The sequence below is a fragment of the Hippoglossus hippoglossus genome, chromosome 24, assembly GCF_009819705.1.
Source record: "Hippoglossus hippoglossus isolate fHipHip1 chromosome 24, fHipHip1.pri, whole genome shotgun sequence".
Classification (NCBI taxonomy): Eukaryota; Metazoa; Chordata; class Actinopteri; order Pleuronectiformes; family Pleuronectidae; genus Hippoglossus; species Hippoglossus hippoglossus.
This window is the reverse complement of record NC_047174.1, coordinates 4626457-4645000: the sequence shown is the minus strand read 5'-3', so window position 1 is coordinate 4645000 and position 18544 is coordinate 4626457. Positions and strand designations below refer to the sequence as shown.

At 43.9% G+C, this 18544-nt stretch overlaps 1 protein-coding gene across 8 annotated transcripts in view; it reads left to right on the top strand.

Moving 5' to 3' along the window:
* Window positions 1-18544, top strand: part of lama2 (laminin, alpha 2) — a 137886-nt gene that overhangs the window by 40425 nt on the left and 78917 nt on the right. For all 8 annotated transcript variants that reach the window (XM_034580971.1, XM_034580970.1, XM_034580969.1 and 5 more), the window contains exons 8-15: window positions 2355-2472; window positions 3599-3777; window positions 3887-3986; window positions 4418-4475; window positions 5645-5747; window positions 6045-6185; window positions 8163-8327; window positions 16455-16559. In XM_034580971.1, coding sequence (XP_034436862.1) covers window positions 2355-2472; window positions 3599-3777; window positions 3887-3986; window positions 4418-4475; window positions 5645-5747; window positions 6045-6185; window positions 8163-8327; window positions 16455-16559 — 969 coding nt within the window. The remainder of the gene's footprint in view (window positions 1-2354; window positions 2473-3598; window positions 3778-3886; window positions 3987-4417; window positions 4476-5644; window positions 5748-6044; window positions 6186-8162; window positions 8328-16454; window positions 16560-18544) is intronic.

Below are 18544 nucleotides of genomic sequence, written 5' to 3'. Positions count from 1 at the left end.
GAGTGTGTGTGTCTGTGTGTCTGTGTGTGTGTGTGTCTACAGGGGACACAGGTGACACAGTGAAGCGTTGTCTCCCATGTCACTTCAAACAGAGGAGTGTTTGATACCAGACACCTGATCTCACCACACACACACACACACACACACACACACACACACACACACACACACACACACACACACACACACACACACACACACACACACACACACACACACACACACACACACTCTTGTGTCCCGAGGCTGAACCATGAAGTCGTACTTGGATGTGACACCAGCGTCTGGTCCCTCTGTGATGATGTCATTAATAATAAGTAACCTTAGTGGTGTGTAAAAAGCTCCAGATTCTTCTTCTCTCTTTAATTTCCCAATCATCAAACAACATATTAAAGATCACATCTATTTGGTCTTTCTTTTAAATGGATTTACAAACCAAATTAAAGAATTTTCGAACTTTCATGCAGTCATTGGTTTTTTAAACTTGACTGGTAAATGGTATTGGGACACATTACCAGCTGCATTTTCCTGTATTTACATGTGATTTTGTTGCGATTGCATCGAATCCTTTATTCCCTCAAGACATTTAGCCCTTTTACTCCGACACAAGTTCATCCATCTACGCAGTAAACTTTTGGGCAGACGTTCAGAAAACCCAGAAAAGGTGGAGACCTGTGGGATGAGCCGCTGATGATCGTCCGCAGAACATTGGTTCAGATGCTCGCTCGGCACTGAGGCAGCCCGGAGCCAGAGCCGGAGCGCTGTGTCTTTAGATAAAAGGGGCGAATCCACTTGTGCCAACAAATCCAAAACTTGGCTCCGGCTGTGCTTTTGTACTCCTCTCCTCTCAGTTAAATCTGACACACTCTCCACATCAACCGATTTACACAGTCCCAAATTGAATTACTGAACCTCGAAGTTGGCACATTTCCTGCTACACTCCGCTTTTAACCGTGTTTGGTTTTGAATTTATTTCTCTCCTGAGAGAGCGATCGTGAACCCAGTCCACTACCCACTGACAGTCTGGAAAGTGAACCAAGTTCTTTTACTGCGCTTGGCTCTGCAGTGAATACGCTGTTGTTTGATTGGCTTTCAAGAGGTCGTCCAATCTGGTAATTACCTGCTCACAGCCCTGCATTTTCATGTGAGTGTTCCGATGCCACATGTTAACACGGAACAATTTCCCTCGCTCACCCGACCACACATTTACAAATTCTTGGTTTATGACTTGATACTTTACGTATAGTTAAACCTAACATATGTATGGCTCAGTGTCGGGCAGGGGGGGGGGAAATCAAACTCATACATTTAAAAGAAAATCAGATCATAGTCATAAACATAGGAGGAAAAATGCAGAAATTTGGAGCCTGACTGAGAAGTCACACCCACCTACACCTGCAACCTGCTCCCATTGGATGCTAGTGGCTGTCATTCACACGGTATCCATGCCCCAGTGCACACTGGGCTTTTTCATCTGTTTGACTCTAGATATGATTCACAAAATGAACGTGATGCTGTGTTGAAGATACATAACTAGAGATTGAGACCTTAAACTCCTTTAATGATGTTATATATCAAGTAAGAAGTACAGTCATTTTCTCATGTTGACTCAACGGATATTGGCCAAGAATAACAAATATAGACAGTATAAATACATTAAAATCAAATATTCATACAAGGAAATAGTATCTCTTATCATAAGCATCTGGACATTGAATAGAAATTACTGTGAATCAATACCAGAATTCAGAAGAAAACAAATTGTCGGATTTTTGTCAAGAATCAAGATATCTTTGCATCTGTTTATTTCTCGTGACTTGAGATTCAGGATTTCTCCGACGTTGCTCAGCACCATCTGATGATCTGTGGGAAGTTGTCCCGCTGCAGGAGTGTAGTAGACATGTGCTCCAGCTGTGGTCAGAGCACCCTGACATCACTGCTACTTATTGTGTTTTCACATGCAAGACAACAAACTCTCCAACAGGAAAAAGAAAACTCAACTTGCTGATAAGTCTCTCTCTTATTGAAATTGAGACGTTTGTTTTTTCTTTTTGTGACACCACACTTTTCCGTGATCCAGGAAAACAGACTTTTTTGTTGACAATGCAGAGAAAGCTCCAAACAGTGTGTGGGATTGATCTGAACGAGTGTGACTCTCAGTTATTTATCCTCTCTCTCCCAGAAACTGGACAGATTGTGGAGAAGAAAGTCGCTGCACCAGAAATAAAATCAAGAAAAACACTCAAACACGTTTATTTTCAACACATCGGCTCATGTCTGTCCGATGGAGAAATCTGTAAAAAAGATTTGCGTTGCTAATGCTTACTCTCCGTGTGTCTGTGTGCGTTTTGCAGAAGTTCAGCTGTGAATGTGAACACAACACATGCGGCGAGAGCTGTGATCGCTGTTGCCCTGGTTACCACCAGCAGCCCTGGATGGCAGGAACCTTCCTCACTCGGCATATCTGTGAAAGTAAGAAAAACAAATTGCGTGCTTGAATTTTTAAAAACTCAAAATGAACAATCCATCAAACTTCCCCCTTTTGGAAACATTCTTCTGTGACTGCGGACGCCTACGTTTATGGTAATTTCTTGTATGTACCCACTCACCACATGTTAAATGGTAAAATCCCTGTAATATTACTGTATTACTGTAATATTCAAAATTACCAGCGCACACCTACAACTTATTTGAACAAGGCTTTACAGGATTGAACTCTGAGGCGGTGCAGTAAAATTTACACGCTCGCCAACCAGTCAGGATCCGTGTTTGATCTAAGATCGTACGACGCCATCAAAAGTCACCTTTGCATCCATTAACCTTCATCAGCTATGCAGCAGCAGAGCAATGAGGGTTAGAGGCTTCCACTTGTCATCATAAAACTGGGGTTACAACATATAATCTTCATTTTATTTCACACTGGCTACACCTCCTAACAGGCGCTGGAGTTCTTAGAGGGCCGGTAATGGCTTCGTCTGCCTTGACACTGACACAGCGAGACAAGACGTTAAAAGTCCTGCGTGGCGCCGCAGTAAAAGAATCCGCCCATTCAGGACGGGACACAGAGCAACACACGTGCAGGGACGCAGCAGCAATATGCATTAACCAGGTTTGATTACTGCACAGGGTGATCTTAAGCAGCGGTTCCCGAACTAGGGGTCGCAGGATGATTCCTAGAAATAAAACTAAACTCAAAAGCAAGTAGAAATAGGGAATTGAAGCTGTAATTCTGAAAGCAAGGTTGTCTAAATAAAAGAAATAAACCATTATGACCTGGAGACTTTCATCGAGAGCAAAAGTTTACCAAAGACTTTCCTCTTATTTGTAAATGTAGATGTGAAGCTTAGTGGGAGGCGCGGCTAATGCCCGGGCGACACAAATGAAGGGAAAGCACCACCTCCTCTGGAGCCGAGAGATAAAACCTGTGGTCAGCGTGTGACCCTCCGGCTACTCTCCGCAAAACAGGATTTGGGTGTTTCTCCAAACTCTTAATGTGGAAGAAGTGACTGGATTAAGCGAGCGGCCCCTGGTTGCCTCATGCTCAGTGTTTGGGACCGAGGAGGAGGAGGAGGGACTCAGCCTAGTTTTTGTTTTCCAGAGTGTAACTGCCATGGGAAGGCGGGGGAGTGCTCCTTCAATCAGACGGCGGCCGACTTAGCGCTCAGCCTGGACGTCCACGGCAAATACAGAGGGGGCGGGGTTTGCGTCGGTTGCCGTGACAACACGGCGGGCATCAACTGTCAGACGTGCGTTGCGGGATACTACCGACCTGCTGAGGTACGACACACACACACACACAAACACACACACACACATCTCTGAGCCTCAGTTGAAATTCATCACGATTAAAAGAATATGTTTGTCTGAATGTGTTTCTTCCGACCAGGTGAGCGCCGAGGAGGAGGACCCCTGCGTCCCCTGTTCATGTGACCGTCGCGGCTCTGTCAGCCAATCATGTGTCGCAGATTCCAGCCAGGCGACGCCCGGTATGCACCTTTACCTTTCTCATTATTCTGTCCGCCCGTCACTCGCTTGCTTTGTGGGCATCGTTTATTTCTTGAGTTACACATCATTTTAAATCCCTCAGTAGATGCACACATACAGAAGTTTAGTGTGAACTCGTGTGACGCTTCAGTGACAGCGTCTCATCGATTTGAGTCCAGCCTGATTTCCTGCGGGGCCGGCGATCGTCAGGTTCAGCCTCGTGCTCGGAGGCGTCTGTTCCTGGAAAATGTCTCTGACAGAACAGAGCAACTATTTATATTAGAGATAATTTTACTCCCCTTTGTGCTTTTACCGTTTTTTTTATGTCTAGAAAGTGGGAGCTATTTTAGGTGCAGCTCCTTCAAAGAGTGTTTCTCTCACACTGTGCGTCCGTGTGTGTGTCTGTGTGTGTGTGTGTGTGTTTGATTGACAGCCCAGCCAGCAGGGTCGTGCCAGTGTAAGGAGGGTTTTGGGGGACCACGATGTGACAGGTGAGAGTCACGCACACACACACACACACACACACACACACACACAGAGAAAGAGATAGAGACACATTGTGACAGGTGAGCAGAACCTTTGAGCTGTTGTCTGTTCCAATTAGTGTTTGAAAATTACCTGAAACTTTCCATTAATATCTTCGATGTTTATCATGACTATTTATTACACTTCATTTTGTACAATAAAGCCGTTTTCACACTTGAGCTCCGAACTGGACACCTGGAACATCCAGGTTTTGGTTGACGCCCGGGTAGATCTCGCAGGAGGCAGGACATGACGTTTAAATCCTGCTTATGAAATCACAAGTTTTTGTTTGCAGCATGTTGACATCGGCGTCAACCCTCATCACTAAACGCTATTTAGAAAATGTTCGGAGCAACTGACTCTTACATTTGCGTTCTCATATCAGTCCCTCTGGAAAATTTAAAGAAAGCCTGGAGGTCAACTCATGTCTGGAAGCAGCTTAAATGAAAGATTTACCGTTTCTTTCTTCATGGTTTAAAAAGCTGTTTTTCTTTGACTGCAGTCTGGATTTTATTTGATAAACTTAAATCCCTCATGGAGTCACAGTCTGAGATCATCGGGAAAATCTCCACAACAGATTAAAATCACAACCTTTGAGAAACTTTAAGCTTTAAATCGAACCTGTAAATCTGCCAACAAGGTGCTTCACCCTACTCTGCTGATTAGCTCTTGTGTTATCATTATGTTTTATTGCTGTAATCGCCTGTTGTCTTTTCTTTCTCAACTTCCCTCTGGATATCATTCAGCTTTTATGTTCTGCCGTCTCAAAGCTTGACTCTTTCCCTGCAACTTTTTAATGACTTGCCCTGTGATGGCCAGCAGCAGGAACTTTGTCTTTACAATCACTTCTTAAAATCCACTTTAATGGACTCGCTTCGGTTCACTCTCTCCGTTAATTAGGAAGTTGCCTCTTTGTGTATTTCCTGCGAGATTACACACAACGTACGCGTCGCACTCGCTGCAAGTTCAGCTGTTTTACTACAATCTGAAGGTTCGGTGACGGACTCTGAAGCAGTTCGATCAGCCCGGACGTAGTCGCCGTTCGGAGAGTTGAACCCCCGTGACCCTCTGGTTCACGGGGCTGCTTCTCACCTCCTCCGTCTTTAGTGCTGTTATTAAACTCATTTGTCTGCAGGTGTGCTGTCGGTTATATGGGCTACCCGTCCTGTCAGCGCTGTAACTGCAGCGTGGAGGGGAGCACAAATGATGACCCGTGTATTACACCCTGCACGTGCAAGGTACACACACACACACACACACACTCACACAAAGACTTGCATGCACACAAATAATGACAAGTACTCTGCGCTAACCTCCCGAGCCCTGTCATCATCATCTTCAGGACATTAACACTGCAATAACATGGCTTGTGCTCATAACGTCAGTTTAAGGGCAGCTCATAAACTTTGTTGTGTCTTCCATCTCTCTCTCTCTCTCTCTCTCTCTCTCTCTCTCTCTCTCTCTCTCTCTCTCTCTCTCTCTCTCTCTCTCTCTCTCTCTCTCTCTCTCTCTCTCTGTCGGACTTTCTCATGTAGGAAAATGTGGAGGGAGAAAACTGTGACCGCTGTAAACTGGGATTCTACGATCTCCAAGGGGACAACAGACGTGGCTGCGAAAAGTGCTCCTGCATGGGCGTTTCCAGTCGGTGCTCGGCCTCCACCTGGACCTATCACAACGTAGGAACCCACTGGATATCATTGTGACATCATAATGGTCTGCATAGACACTATTCTGCCCATTATTCAGCACCAGAACTCAGGAATAGGAGGACGAATCGTAAACCTGTTTCCTGCAACTTGACTGAATCTCGTGCCACTGATATTGTTCAGTTAGCGTGTGAATCACCGAGCCTGCTAACTGTTACTCAGCCTTATGGGCCGACCATCATATTCCCATCAGCCCTGCATTTTTGTGATCAAATCATCAGCGACAATTGTGAAACAACCTCATGCTTAATATATCTTTTGTGTCTGGTTTCAAAGAAGCAACAGACAGAGCCACACTGACCCCTGCAGCAGGCGGAGCATGTCGTCTATTAAATACATATGCATGAAGGAGAGAGCTCCACCTCGCTGATGACCCAGAAGATGTTTTTCAGATGACGGGCGAACTGCTCTTCCACACCGGTGCAGTTTGATAAACATCCTGCAGGCGTAGGACGCAGCCGACGCAAAGTGCAAAATGATTAATCAATCTGGCCGCAGCTTTTCAGAATAGCAAACGTTAGAGGCATCTGGAAATGAATAAAACTAAATCGTTGTGTGAAAAAAAGCAAAGACAGATCTTTACCAGCCACAGCACGTTTTGAGAGAGTTGATGTGGATGGAACGCAGTTGAGGTGGAAACAAAAGGGGGGAGGTGAAAAAGAAGAGGAGTGGAGGGAGGGTCGAAAAAAAAACGAAAGAGAGAAAGAAGAGGACAAGACCGCGAAGGAGAAGGTTGAAGACGAGAGGCAAGAAGGAGGAGAGAGGTGAAAAGAGGAAAACAGTTTTTGACTGACAGGCGAGGTGGGAGAGGAGGGGAGAGGGGATGTTGACAGGATGACAGCTCTGATTTAGACACCGATAGAGTGTGTGTGTGTGTGTGTGTGTGTGTGTGTGTGTGTGTGTGTGTGTGTGTGTGTTCGTGTTCAAAAGGGGAAGCCAAGGTCAGGTTAATTGCAACGACAGATGTGTGTCTGGCTGTCTCTCTCTTCCCCCCCGACACCACCACACACACACACACACACACACACACACACACACACACACACACACACACACACACACACACACACACCCTTCTGGATTTGGAAGTTCTTCCTAGGTGTCAGTTGCGAGACTTCCCCGGCTGACATTTGACAGATGAACAAAAACCTTTAAACATATCTTGAGTTTTATATTTGTGATGATTCACCTTCTCATTTTTGACCCGGTTGGACCTTTTTGGAGAATTTCCTTCACATGTAGGAGTTGGAGGATTCATGTGCTGCTTTTTAAAGAGTTTGGTTTTTTATTGGTGAGGCTGAAAGTACAAAGTGAGTCAGTTGAACTTTTCAGAAACAGCTGTTTTGCTCTTACTTCAGAATAAGCCATTGGAATGCAAACCAACAGATGTGATGATTCTAGAAAAAGCTGGTCTCTTAAGTTAATGAGGAAAGTGTATATCAGTAAAATTAGGTTCAGGAGACAGATGATGCTTTTTTCCCCAAATTTTTCTTTCCTCTATATTGTGTTATATAGATTTTTGTGAACAAATATCGTGCAAATGTGTATCATGATGTCATGCTGTGGAGGTAGCAGCCTGACTCCTGACTGTCTCAGGTGTTTTCTGTGGGTAAGAGCAGCTGCCTTCACCACAGACTTTTGGCTTTTAAACTTTAGACCTTTATACCTTCACAAGAAAACCTACTTATAACACTTAATAAGACTGAAAAAGCTGAATATTTCTCCTTTGAATTAGTGAAAATTGCTCTTTGTGACAAAGAAACGTTCCAGTCTTATTAAACCTCTTGACAGAATGTCCAGAGCTCTGTGTGATTTTCTTTATATTCCATTAGTACTGAATGTTCAACTACTTTGTGAGCTGTGGTCTGAAGCTATTAATACTGCATATAAGAATAATAATGGAGCGTCAAGCCTTTTTTAAACCTTTAACTTTCCTTGATTTTGTAGGAGACCACACTGACGGGCTGGCACCTGGTTGGAGACACAGGAGGGAGGGTGTGGTCCGTGCACAGAGACACGCCTCCGTATCTGAGCGTCCGACACTCGAATGTCGTGAATGACCTCGGCTCCGCCTACTACTGGAACGCACCTGGACTTTACCTGGGAAACAAGGTCAGACGCAGACGCATTTTTTATTTACACTTCAATCACAATATAATAGGATTTTCTGGTTATTTATAACTAAATATAATTAAAGAAGAAGAAGAAGAAGAAGAAAGTAGAGTGTTTGTAGGATGTTTCCATCACTGCCGATTGGATCAGTCTCATGTGACCTGGGAGTAAATGCTCATTGTTTTGTTGCAGATGTCAGTGGGTGTTATTGGTTTTTTTTAGTCACTTTCACTTTCAGGTTGCTGATAACCTTTCCCACCATTTCACTGCGTTACAATAGCGGCATGAGGCTACAACACGAGGGCAGCCTTGAATAAATAAACAGGCCGGTGTAGGATCTAAAACAAACATATCCCCTGGAGGTGAGTCTGGTGGGAGCGTCTCCTGCTGGGATGTTCACCTCCCTCCTGCTTCCCCCCGGATCAGCTCGGGCTAACGTCGACTGTTTGAATGTGAGCCGCTGCGGTCGTGTGTGGCCACGATTAGACTTTATCACTCCAGCTGGCAAATAGCTGCAATCCATGTATCTGAAGTCAAGTTGTTGCCCCACGACAACAAGCGACTGACTGTGATGTTTGTCTGGGTGTCATGGCTGCGGGGAACATACCACTGAATTTCATTACCTCGCACCCTGCAGGCCTGGCTTGTCATCTCACTTCTTTGTCTGAACCTTCCCCCCTCCCAGCGTCCCTCCCTCAGCGCTTCTCCTCATTGGCCTGCTCTTCCAACCCCCTCGCTCCATCTCTCCAGGACTCCCATTTTTTCACCTCCCTGTTCCTAAATCATCTCCCTCTACTTCACCGCGAGCTCTCTCCTCCCTCGTTCTCCATCTCTCGCTTTGTGTCTCTCAGGGTAAACAGTGTTTCGCCTGTTGAACTCGATAATCAACTGTTTTTCTCTCGGCGCACACGCACAAACACAAACAGACGCGCGTATTCTCATTCGAACTCGCACACTAGCCCCTCGCACACACTCCCAAGCCTATACAAGTCGGATAATGATGTGTTTTGGAGGCATTAGGGACAGCGGAGCAGAACCAAATGCCTCCATACATGTGAAACAAATAAATTACAAGTGTGTGTGTGCGTGTGTCTGTCTGTGTGTGTGTGTGTGTCTGCGTGTGTGTGTTTGTGCACATGATTGTGATCGCTAGGAGCAATGTGCGAGCACTGTGTAAAAAAGCGATTCTTTGCTTCAGTCTCTGATTTTGTTACAGAGGTAGATGTTATGTGACTCGGTTATGCGACACACACACACACACACACACACACACACACACACACACACACTGGTTTGTCAGGTTGACGTGCATCATTGGAAGTGACAGGTCGTGTGCCTAATGACAAGCCAGCAGTGGATAGATACGAGTGTAAATGTATGTGATAGCTTTCTTAATTCTCCTGCATGACCTCCTGCTTTGTTTAAAGCCGAGAATGCTCATTGGCTCGTTAGCACGCTCTGTGGGATGCTCATTGGTCCAGAAACATGTTCTGCTGATGCTCATTGGGTATTTCGTTGTCCGCATAGGTTCGGGAACTGCTCGTTCTCCAGGATTGCGATGACGGTCGTGAAAGCGTGATCTGTGAAAAGAATAATTTTTGCTGTTAAGGGTTCAGCGTCAAGAGCAAAATACAGATAATGATGTTTGAAGGATGAGGGGGAAGCATCATTTCAATGGAGATGTCTGCAAGTTTAACTGAGCCAAACTCAATCTGTAATATTTAAAGTTACTCTAATTGATATTTCATATTTACCTTGATTATGATGAACCATAGACTGTGAAGATGGGACATGAGAGCTCACCAGAACACAAATCACCTTGATTGCCACTATAGGCCATGAATCCCCTCCTCCATGTTAATGGACGGGACATGCACCAAACTAAAACGTCAAAGTTCAGATCCTCAAAGATAGTTTTGGTCATTTTTTAGCTAGTTCTTATCACATCGGCAGATGTTCAAGTGTTCTTGTTTCTGACCAGTTGAGTATTAATCAGATATTCAATTCTGTACGAGACTCGTGATCGACATCAACATATTATAGTTTCAGTTTGTCTGGAAGAGGTGGAGGAGCGTCATCCATCTTTATATAGAGTCCATATGATGAACATACAGAGAAGGATTGTACCACAGTTGTTCTATTCGTCAGTGCTATGTAGGTTTATTTGGGTTTTACAACCCACAACTTTGTTTTTGGCTTCCGAATATGAAAATGTAAAAAATGTCTCTACAGAATATCACGTTGATTTTAAACCATATTTCTAATTTCCCTCACAAGCTGTCAAATCGTGAACTCCTTGTTTCCGTCTCGCACCCGGATTTGCAAACAGATTCACAGTGGAGACGGATGAAAGCTTTGAAAACAAAAAAAAAGTCTCACGATTTGAAGGAAAGACTGACAGAGGTGGACAGAGAGAGAGAGAGGGAGAGGGAGAGATAGAGGGAGTACTGGGAGATTGAAGCGGGGAGATAAAGGGATGATGGATGAACACGGAGGAAGAAGAAACGTCCTTTGCTGACAGCTGATGAAGGAATCAGCTCAAAATATACAGAAACTCGACAAACACGCCGCTCAGCTCGTGTTGCTTTCTGCCCTAAACTCCCTCTAACGCCGCCTCTGCCTTCCCGTGCTTTCCGCAAACCATTCTTCATCTTCCTTGTCGTTTATATTGTTCTGTGCAGAAGTAATACAAAATCCTGCTACAGGTGCAAACCTGAGGCAGAAAGGAAAAGCGATGGCGTTTCACAGAAATGTTCCCACTTCACCTTGATCGTCGACGCCTCGCGGTCGTTATGAATGAAAACTGTCATCAAAATGTTTCTTCAAAATACTTTTTCTGGAAATAATCTTGGGTTTTATTTTTTTCTAAGAGGAACACGAGCTGCCGAGCGGTGACTTATGAGAGGGAGAAATGTGTGTAGAGAAGTTTGTGTACGGTGTCACTCCTAATCTGGTCTTGATTGAACGAGATTGATTTCCCCAACCACCCCCACACACCCGCCCTCACCCTCTCTTTCTTTTTTTTTTTCCAACACACAAAGCTGAAAAACTGCTTTTACATTAATCACAGTGGATTTGTTCTGGTTTTCATCAACCGGATCATTTGGTGTCACACGCATTTGTGTCCTTGGAAAGTGTGCGTGCAGAAAAAGAAAATCCTTACGCCTGGATATCACCTGTAGGAGCTCAACGTAAATTACTGCAATCCTCATTTAACGATGTTTTCATGTAATTACTGTGAAACAGAAACGTAAGTCTGCAAATGTCTTATTTTGACATTGTTGACCTTTTGTCGAAGAGGATCTGCTGTGGATATTTTAAGGAAACCAGATAAAAGCTTTCAACAGGTTTTGGTATTGATCAAAGTGTTTAATCTATTAAATAATAAAGTATAGATGAGTATTGTTCCAGCCAATAAGCTTAAATTACACTGTAAAGCAATCAATCTCATTTCCTGTCTAATCCAACAGGTTTAAGGCGAAAACTAAAGATTACAATAACATGTGATCCCAGTTTCAGTATCATTCCTGAGTGTATTGAATATTTGATGCCATCTTGCTTTTATTTGTCACTTCAAGTCTGATACACATCAAGCTGCTGCTCGACTTATCTTATCGGAGGAAAATGAGCTGCACTTAGTCGTCCTCCTGGATGAGATGTGCACGATGAGTCACGCTGCGTCTAACCTTCTCTACTCTGCCACAGTTTTATTTATACACAACCCCCTATTTGCCGTAATATACGTCTACTTGCCATGAAACACAATGAACCACAAGTGCAGAAGTGGTGGGTTGTAGCCTCAATTTAAAAATATTTATACCTATTCAAGAACCGTATCCATACTTTCTCAATCAAGTGACTCTTTTTGAAAATGTCATACTCCTCAGCCAGAAGCCACACAGGGATCTGAGCGTCCCCAACCAAACACACTGCAGCCAACAGAACAGGAGCCCCAGACCCCAAAACAAGACATTTCACAGAGGACCAGACCACAGCGGCCAAAACATTGTCCCAATCTCAGGAAGCTGCAGAAGAGTAACCTGCAAGCAACCCCCCAAACCTCAACCAGAGAAAAACAGAGTTACAAGACGCACACTGTCTGAAACGAGTTATGATTCCACACTCCACTCCAATCCCACAGCTAGAGGAGATTGTTCACATATTCACATGGTCTCAACTGCTTTATCAAACTAGAATCAAGCTCCGTAGAACGCATAGATCCACATTCTCATAGATATCATTCCCCTAAAGATCCTTTAATTATTCCATGGGAACTTGGAGTGAAACGCACATCTCACAATCTTAAAGAAAATGAAAAAGAAGTCCTGGATCCGCCCCTTGTTCAGATCTCCACCAAGTTTCATGGAAATCTGTTGAGTACTTTCGGGGTAATCCTGCTGACAAACCAACCAACCAACAAAGAAACCCGATGGAAGGTGGCGAAGACATAACCTCCCTGCCCGAGATAATTAATAAACTATATTATTGCGAGATATCTCAAAATTTCTACTCCTGGAAGCCAAGAGGAAGACAAGCAAGCCCCCCCCCCCACGTGCACGGTGCTGCTCTACACCAGGAGAAAGGAGTGATTGCACTGCTCTCCTCAAGGATACGTCTTCCATCTCCCACCAACAGTCATGATGCAACGGAAAAAAGAAAAGCCTGCACAGAGAAAGACCCTGAAGACATAAAACCAAACAAGCCTGTGTTCGGACATGCCCCGAGTGTCAACACGGATGAGACGTGATTTTCTTTTTTTTTGTTTTGCTACTTTTTCGACAAGGACTTGGAGTTTTCTCACTCTCGCACACAGAAGGTCAGCGGTTGTGTGTTGTTCAGCATTCCACTGACTATTGGTCCATCTGGAGCCAATCTAACGGTACTGCTAGGAACAACAATAGTCTGTGTGTGTGTGTGTGTGTGTGTGTGTGTGTGTGTGTGTGTGTGTGTGTGTGTGTGTGTGTGTGTGTGTGTGTGTGTGTGTGTGTGTGTGTGTGTGTGTGTGTGTGTCGGTCTGTCTGTGTGTGTGCAAGCGGTAGACAAACAGACTGAAAACTCCCGATACCAATTGCAAACAACCACAGGCATCGCGGAAGACGACACAGGTGTGTGCGTGTTTATACTTCCGCCTCCAAGTGTGTGTATCACTGGGTATTTGTGCGTCCTGGTGTGTGTGTGTGTGTGTGTGTGTGTGTGTGTGTGTGTGTGTGTGTGTGTGTGTGTGTGTGTGTGTGTGTGTGTGTGTCAGTTTAGGGGAGTTTGTTTTGTAAAGCTTTTGTGACAATCTGGTTTTCATTTCCCCCCCCCCACCACCACCACCACCACCACCACTACAACCCTCCCTCCCTCAGCCCAGTCTCCCTGCCGCTGTCATCTTTTGTGCTCCGAAGATTGACAGCGAACAGGCGAACAAATGCAGATCGACACACATCCCTGTCTGGAGAGGGTAGCATGTGGTGCGCACACAAAAAAAACAAACAGTATAATAGACTCACTCTCACTCCTCTCTCCCTGCTCCATGGTCAAACCCACGGTTTAGCAAATTAAACATCAGAACTTTACTCCTCAAATTCCCTCCATCCTCTTCTCCTCCGCTTCTTTTATCCTCCTGCTCTCCGTCCGTCTGCTCATCCCATCTTTTCTCTCCTCTCTCCTCAGTTCTGTCTGCCGCCCTCCTTCCCTTTCAGACCTCCTGCGGTTTGTCCTCCTCTTTGTGTGTCCGCATCCTTTTCACTCGTGTTTGTCAATAAAACTTTCCTCTTCAATATTTTGGGTCAAGGATTTCTTTTTTTGAAGATTTGAAATTGGGACAAAACTGCAGCAGAAACTTTACGACAAAATCCCATCGCAACAACCTTTTTTTACAGAAACATATTCCTATTGTGATGTTAGAATATTTTCTTTACAGTATTTTAACCCCATAGTTTAAACTCGTATACACTCAAAAGACTGCTTTGCTCTTGATTGTAACTTCAAGGATTAAGTCTCCTTCTTATTCTGGCCACTAATGGAGTTAATAACGGCCTTATCGAGCGCTCACTGGGTTTCAACTGGGATCTATTGTAACTGTATGAGTCTGAGTTTATTGTTTGTGTCTTCGTTTCCTCTCCCGATAATTCCCCTCTCCCGCTGCGCTCTTCTGTTGCTCTTTTTTCTTTCCCGTGTTACATTTCTTTTCTTTCCTCCCCTCCCGGGTGGAAATGGGTCGTCGGGGTTGCCATGACAAAAAGCTCTGGATATTGTGCCCGTTGAGTGGATGGCGTCAGCGAAATGAGTTTTCAGAAATGTCAATAATTTCAAAGAAAGTAAATTGCTAAATTCAGGTCGGCTAAGTGAATAGAGGAATAATCCACAAAAGAAGTACAAGTGCTGTCGGTGCAGTCAGTGTTTCACGGATGCAGCCCTTTTCTCCGCCTTGATTCGCCGCTGAGTGCTTCACCGAGCACAACAACAGTCATGACACAAACAAGTAATGAAACATGCAAATCAACTTCCAATGCCCAAGGAGAAAAGGTGAAGCACTCACAGAGCTTTGTAATCATTTGGTATCTTTACCTAGAGGTTTGCTGTAGATACCCTGAAGAGGACGTGGGAGACACTGCAGGAGGCAAAAGATGTTTAAAGAAGAAATCTACTGTTGTTTTGTCAGAATAATTTTTTTGGGGGTTATTTTAACTTCAATTACAAAGAGTGTATCCATACAAAAGCACTTAATTAAACATATATGCATTAATATCTAATAAGGAGACAACTATACCATTTCACTGGTATCAGATCGGTTGCACAGTATCGGCCCAGAATCAATATCGGCCATGGGAAGAAAAATCATAACGTCTCTACTAGTTTCTTGTTTCCCAAGAACCCACAAAGAATCATTACCTTCATTTAGCATCTTTTAGCTGCTTGTAATCTTCTCAAGTTATGTCCAATTAATCCCTGTTTAATTTAAACCTGAGTTTCTCTGAGAGACACTAAGGTGTGAATGTGCAGTGGGACTGTGGTCGAGCGGCCTGTCTCACATGTGCACTCTCTGCACTCTGGGTTCAAACTTTATGATTTTTACAGTCTTCTCAGGTCCAGAACAGCAAATGGGGTTAGATTAGAATAAAGTAGTGTTAGTCAATAAAACGTCCACCTCCATGCCTGCTGGTGTGTATTTTCATTGAGCTGTGAAATGGGTGATTCCCCCTTCTAGTTTCAGAACTGAGAGTAATGATGTAGAATGGAGGAAGTTTATAGAGGCATTAAGGCCACCTCCTCTCTAACTCGCTCTTTGTCTCTCTCCCGCTCTCCCTCCATGTCTCCTCTCTCTGTTTTTATGATGGCGTTATTATCTCGCTCTTCCGCCCATTACTGCTCAGGTTGGAGCAGAATAATATATTTCAGGAGGATTGTGCCGACGCAGCGTTTCTCTCTTTCGGCTGCAGCTCTTTCTGTGGACTCGACAGAAACGCTGCACAGGACAACACAGATTGTGGCTTGTTTGTGTTTTCTCCTCACATTTATACACATTTCAAACAATCTTTGAGTAAAAAAAACTGTTCAGAAGAATCAGTATTTGTCGAGGTTTTGTTGAATTACTGATAAAATAGTGACAATAGAGTTATTCTGCTGCCTCAAGGAGTTACATATGAATTTGAGAAAATGAAAGGGTTTTGTCATATTCACAAGCTCTTTATATAAATACAGATTCACACTCACTTCAGATTTTGACCTAATTCAAACATTTACAGCCTCAATGAGTGAGTTTTACTGTTGATTTATGGAATAATATTTCCAATTCTACAGTTTCAAATTGAATTAGACATATTAATCCTACCAACACACCTGCACTGGCCCTTAAGGCACATTAAGCTGTTTTTTAGGTAAAAGGTAGAACTTTTTAAAACTTTATTTTGACTGTCAGAGTCTTGGTTGTGTATATCTGCCTCTAAATCTTCAATTTCTTTGTTGATACTTCTTCTGTTCTTTTGGATTGTGTTTGCTTTGGTTTAGATACCTGGATTTGGACACAACTTTTCAATGATAGGGGATTTCTGGACTTGGTCGGGCTTGGTTTGTCTTTCTGAATCTAGGGAGTATTACAATAAACCTACTTCAACTGTCTCCTTCTCTGTCTCTGTGTAGCTTGCAGCCTATGGAGGGAGTGTGGTCTACGCTGTGTCCTATACGACAGACCAGCAAGAACAAAGGCCAGTGAGAGTCACCTCCGAACCCGACCTCATCATCGAGGTGAGTTTTTTAAACACAAACAAAGATAAAGATATCACTGAGCATTCACATATATTTTTCTACAATGTTTTTATGGTGTGTGCATCTTGCTTCGTACATTTGGTAGATTCTGTAAGAGCTGCACAGAAATAAGCTCCAGATCTCCTGGTCAAGAGCATTGACAAAAACAGTGTATTTGTTGTGTGTGTGTGTGTGTGGGGGGGGGGGGGGGGGGGGGGGGGGGGGGGGGGTAAACACTACCACAGGAAACCTACATGAACAATGTGAAATGTGTGTTTTATGTGTTTGTGTCTGCAGCATAATTATTAATGAAAAAACACAAGCTACTGACTCTTGCACCGGTGAAAACCACTAAATGAAGCAGCACATTAACACACAGACACACACACACACACACACACACACACACACACACACACACACACACAGCCACAGCTGGCAGAGAAATGCTGAACGTGGCAATAAAAAATGCAGATGGCGTCTCCCTCTCGTTGCTCTGTGTATGTCTTTATAATGAGCAGGTTGTGATATGATGTATCGCAGCAATAAGCAAAGCCCCGACACTATTAGTTAACTGTTTATGTTTAAAACCGTGAACATGTGGTGGAGTGTGTGGGTGCACAGTGAAATACACAAACAAACACAAATGGCACAGGTTGGTGTTGATGAGCCTGTGTTTGTGTGTGTGTGTGTGTGTGTGTGTGTGTGTGTGTGTGTGTGTGTGTGTGTGTGTGTGTGTGTGTGTGTGTGTGTGTGTGTGTGTCAAGGCTGCACAAATGATCCTGTTACTTTGGACACACACACTTTTAACCACAGATCATTAAGAAACATTTAAAGGATTCTTATATACTGACTAAAAACTGAAAGAAAGGAGAAAAGGAACGAAGAATGAAATGAAGGAAGGACATAAAGCAGGAAGGGATGGGATGTGAACAAAGGAAGCAGAAGAGGACAGAAGACAGAAAGGACACAAAGACAGAATTGGGGAGGGATTAAAAATTAAAAGAGTCCAAGGAAGAAGGAAATGAAGGGAAGGAGGAGATGAACAAAGAAGGAAACCAAAGAAGATTAGAGTAGAAAGAAATCAAGGAAAGGAAACAGAAGGAAAGGACAGAAAGAAGGAAGGAAAGGGAGACAGGAAATAAAAAGAAAGGAGATGAAGAAAAGAAGGAAAGAATGAAAGGAAGAAGCCAATTGAAAGAAATAGGGAGACAGTAGGAAAATTACAAGACAGATGGATGAAGACGGCAGAAAAGAAAGAGATCAAGAGGGTCAAGGAGAAAATGAGTAAATGAAGGAGGGATTGAAAACAAAGGAATGAAATGGGAGTGAAGGAAAGAAGATAAAAGTTAAATAAATCAAAACGTAGAGATGGATGGTCACAGATTTTGTGTTATTTAAAGCTGCGTCTGTGAGAGCGACAGACTCGGAGGAGGAGAGGATGAGGAGGAGGAGGAGAGGATGAGGAGAGGAGGACAAGTGTCGGTCTTGTTGTCAACAGAAAGCTTCCCAATGATGCCAATAAAGAACCACCTACACACTGTCAACCAACTTTCTCTCTCTCTCAGCCTTTGTCCTGTTCTCCCCCCCCCCCCCCCCCCCCTCTGTTTACACTCTGTGGTTCTGCATCGTGTTGTGATATTGTTTGTCTCATGGTTTTGTGACGCTGGGTTTTCGGTTGTAGCCGTTTGGCGTCTGAATAGACAATAACCTCCCTTGTCCCGGCTCCTCTGTGGGGCTTTGTTGATTTCCGTGTGTCTTTCTCTCGGTCCACTGTATCAGCCTCCATTAACGGAAAATGTAAATACCGAGCATTTCATGACAACAATAACAACCAGTGCAGCTTTGGGCAGCAGGTCGATTCCTGAATCCTCAAGTTGGTCCTTTGCACCAAATTGTGTGTGAATGTGTGATTGTTAGAGAAGTGAAAATGTTTCTAACGGGTGAATCATAAGGATTTGAAAGTGCTGTACAAATGCAGCCCA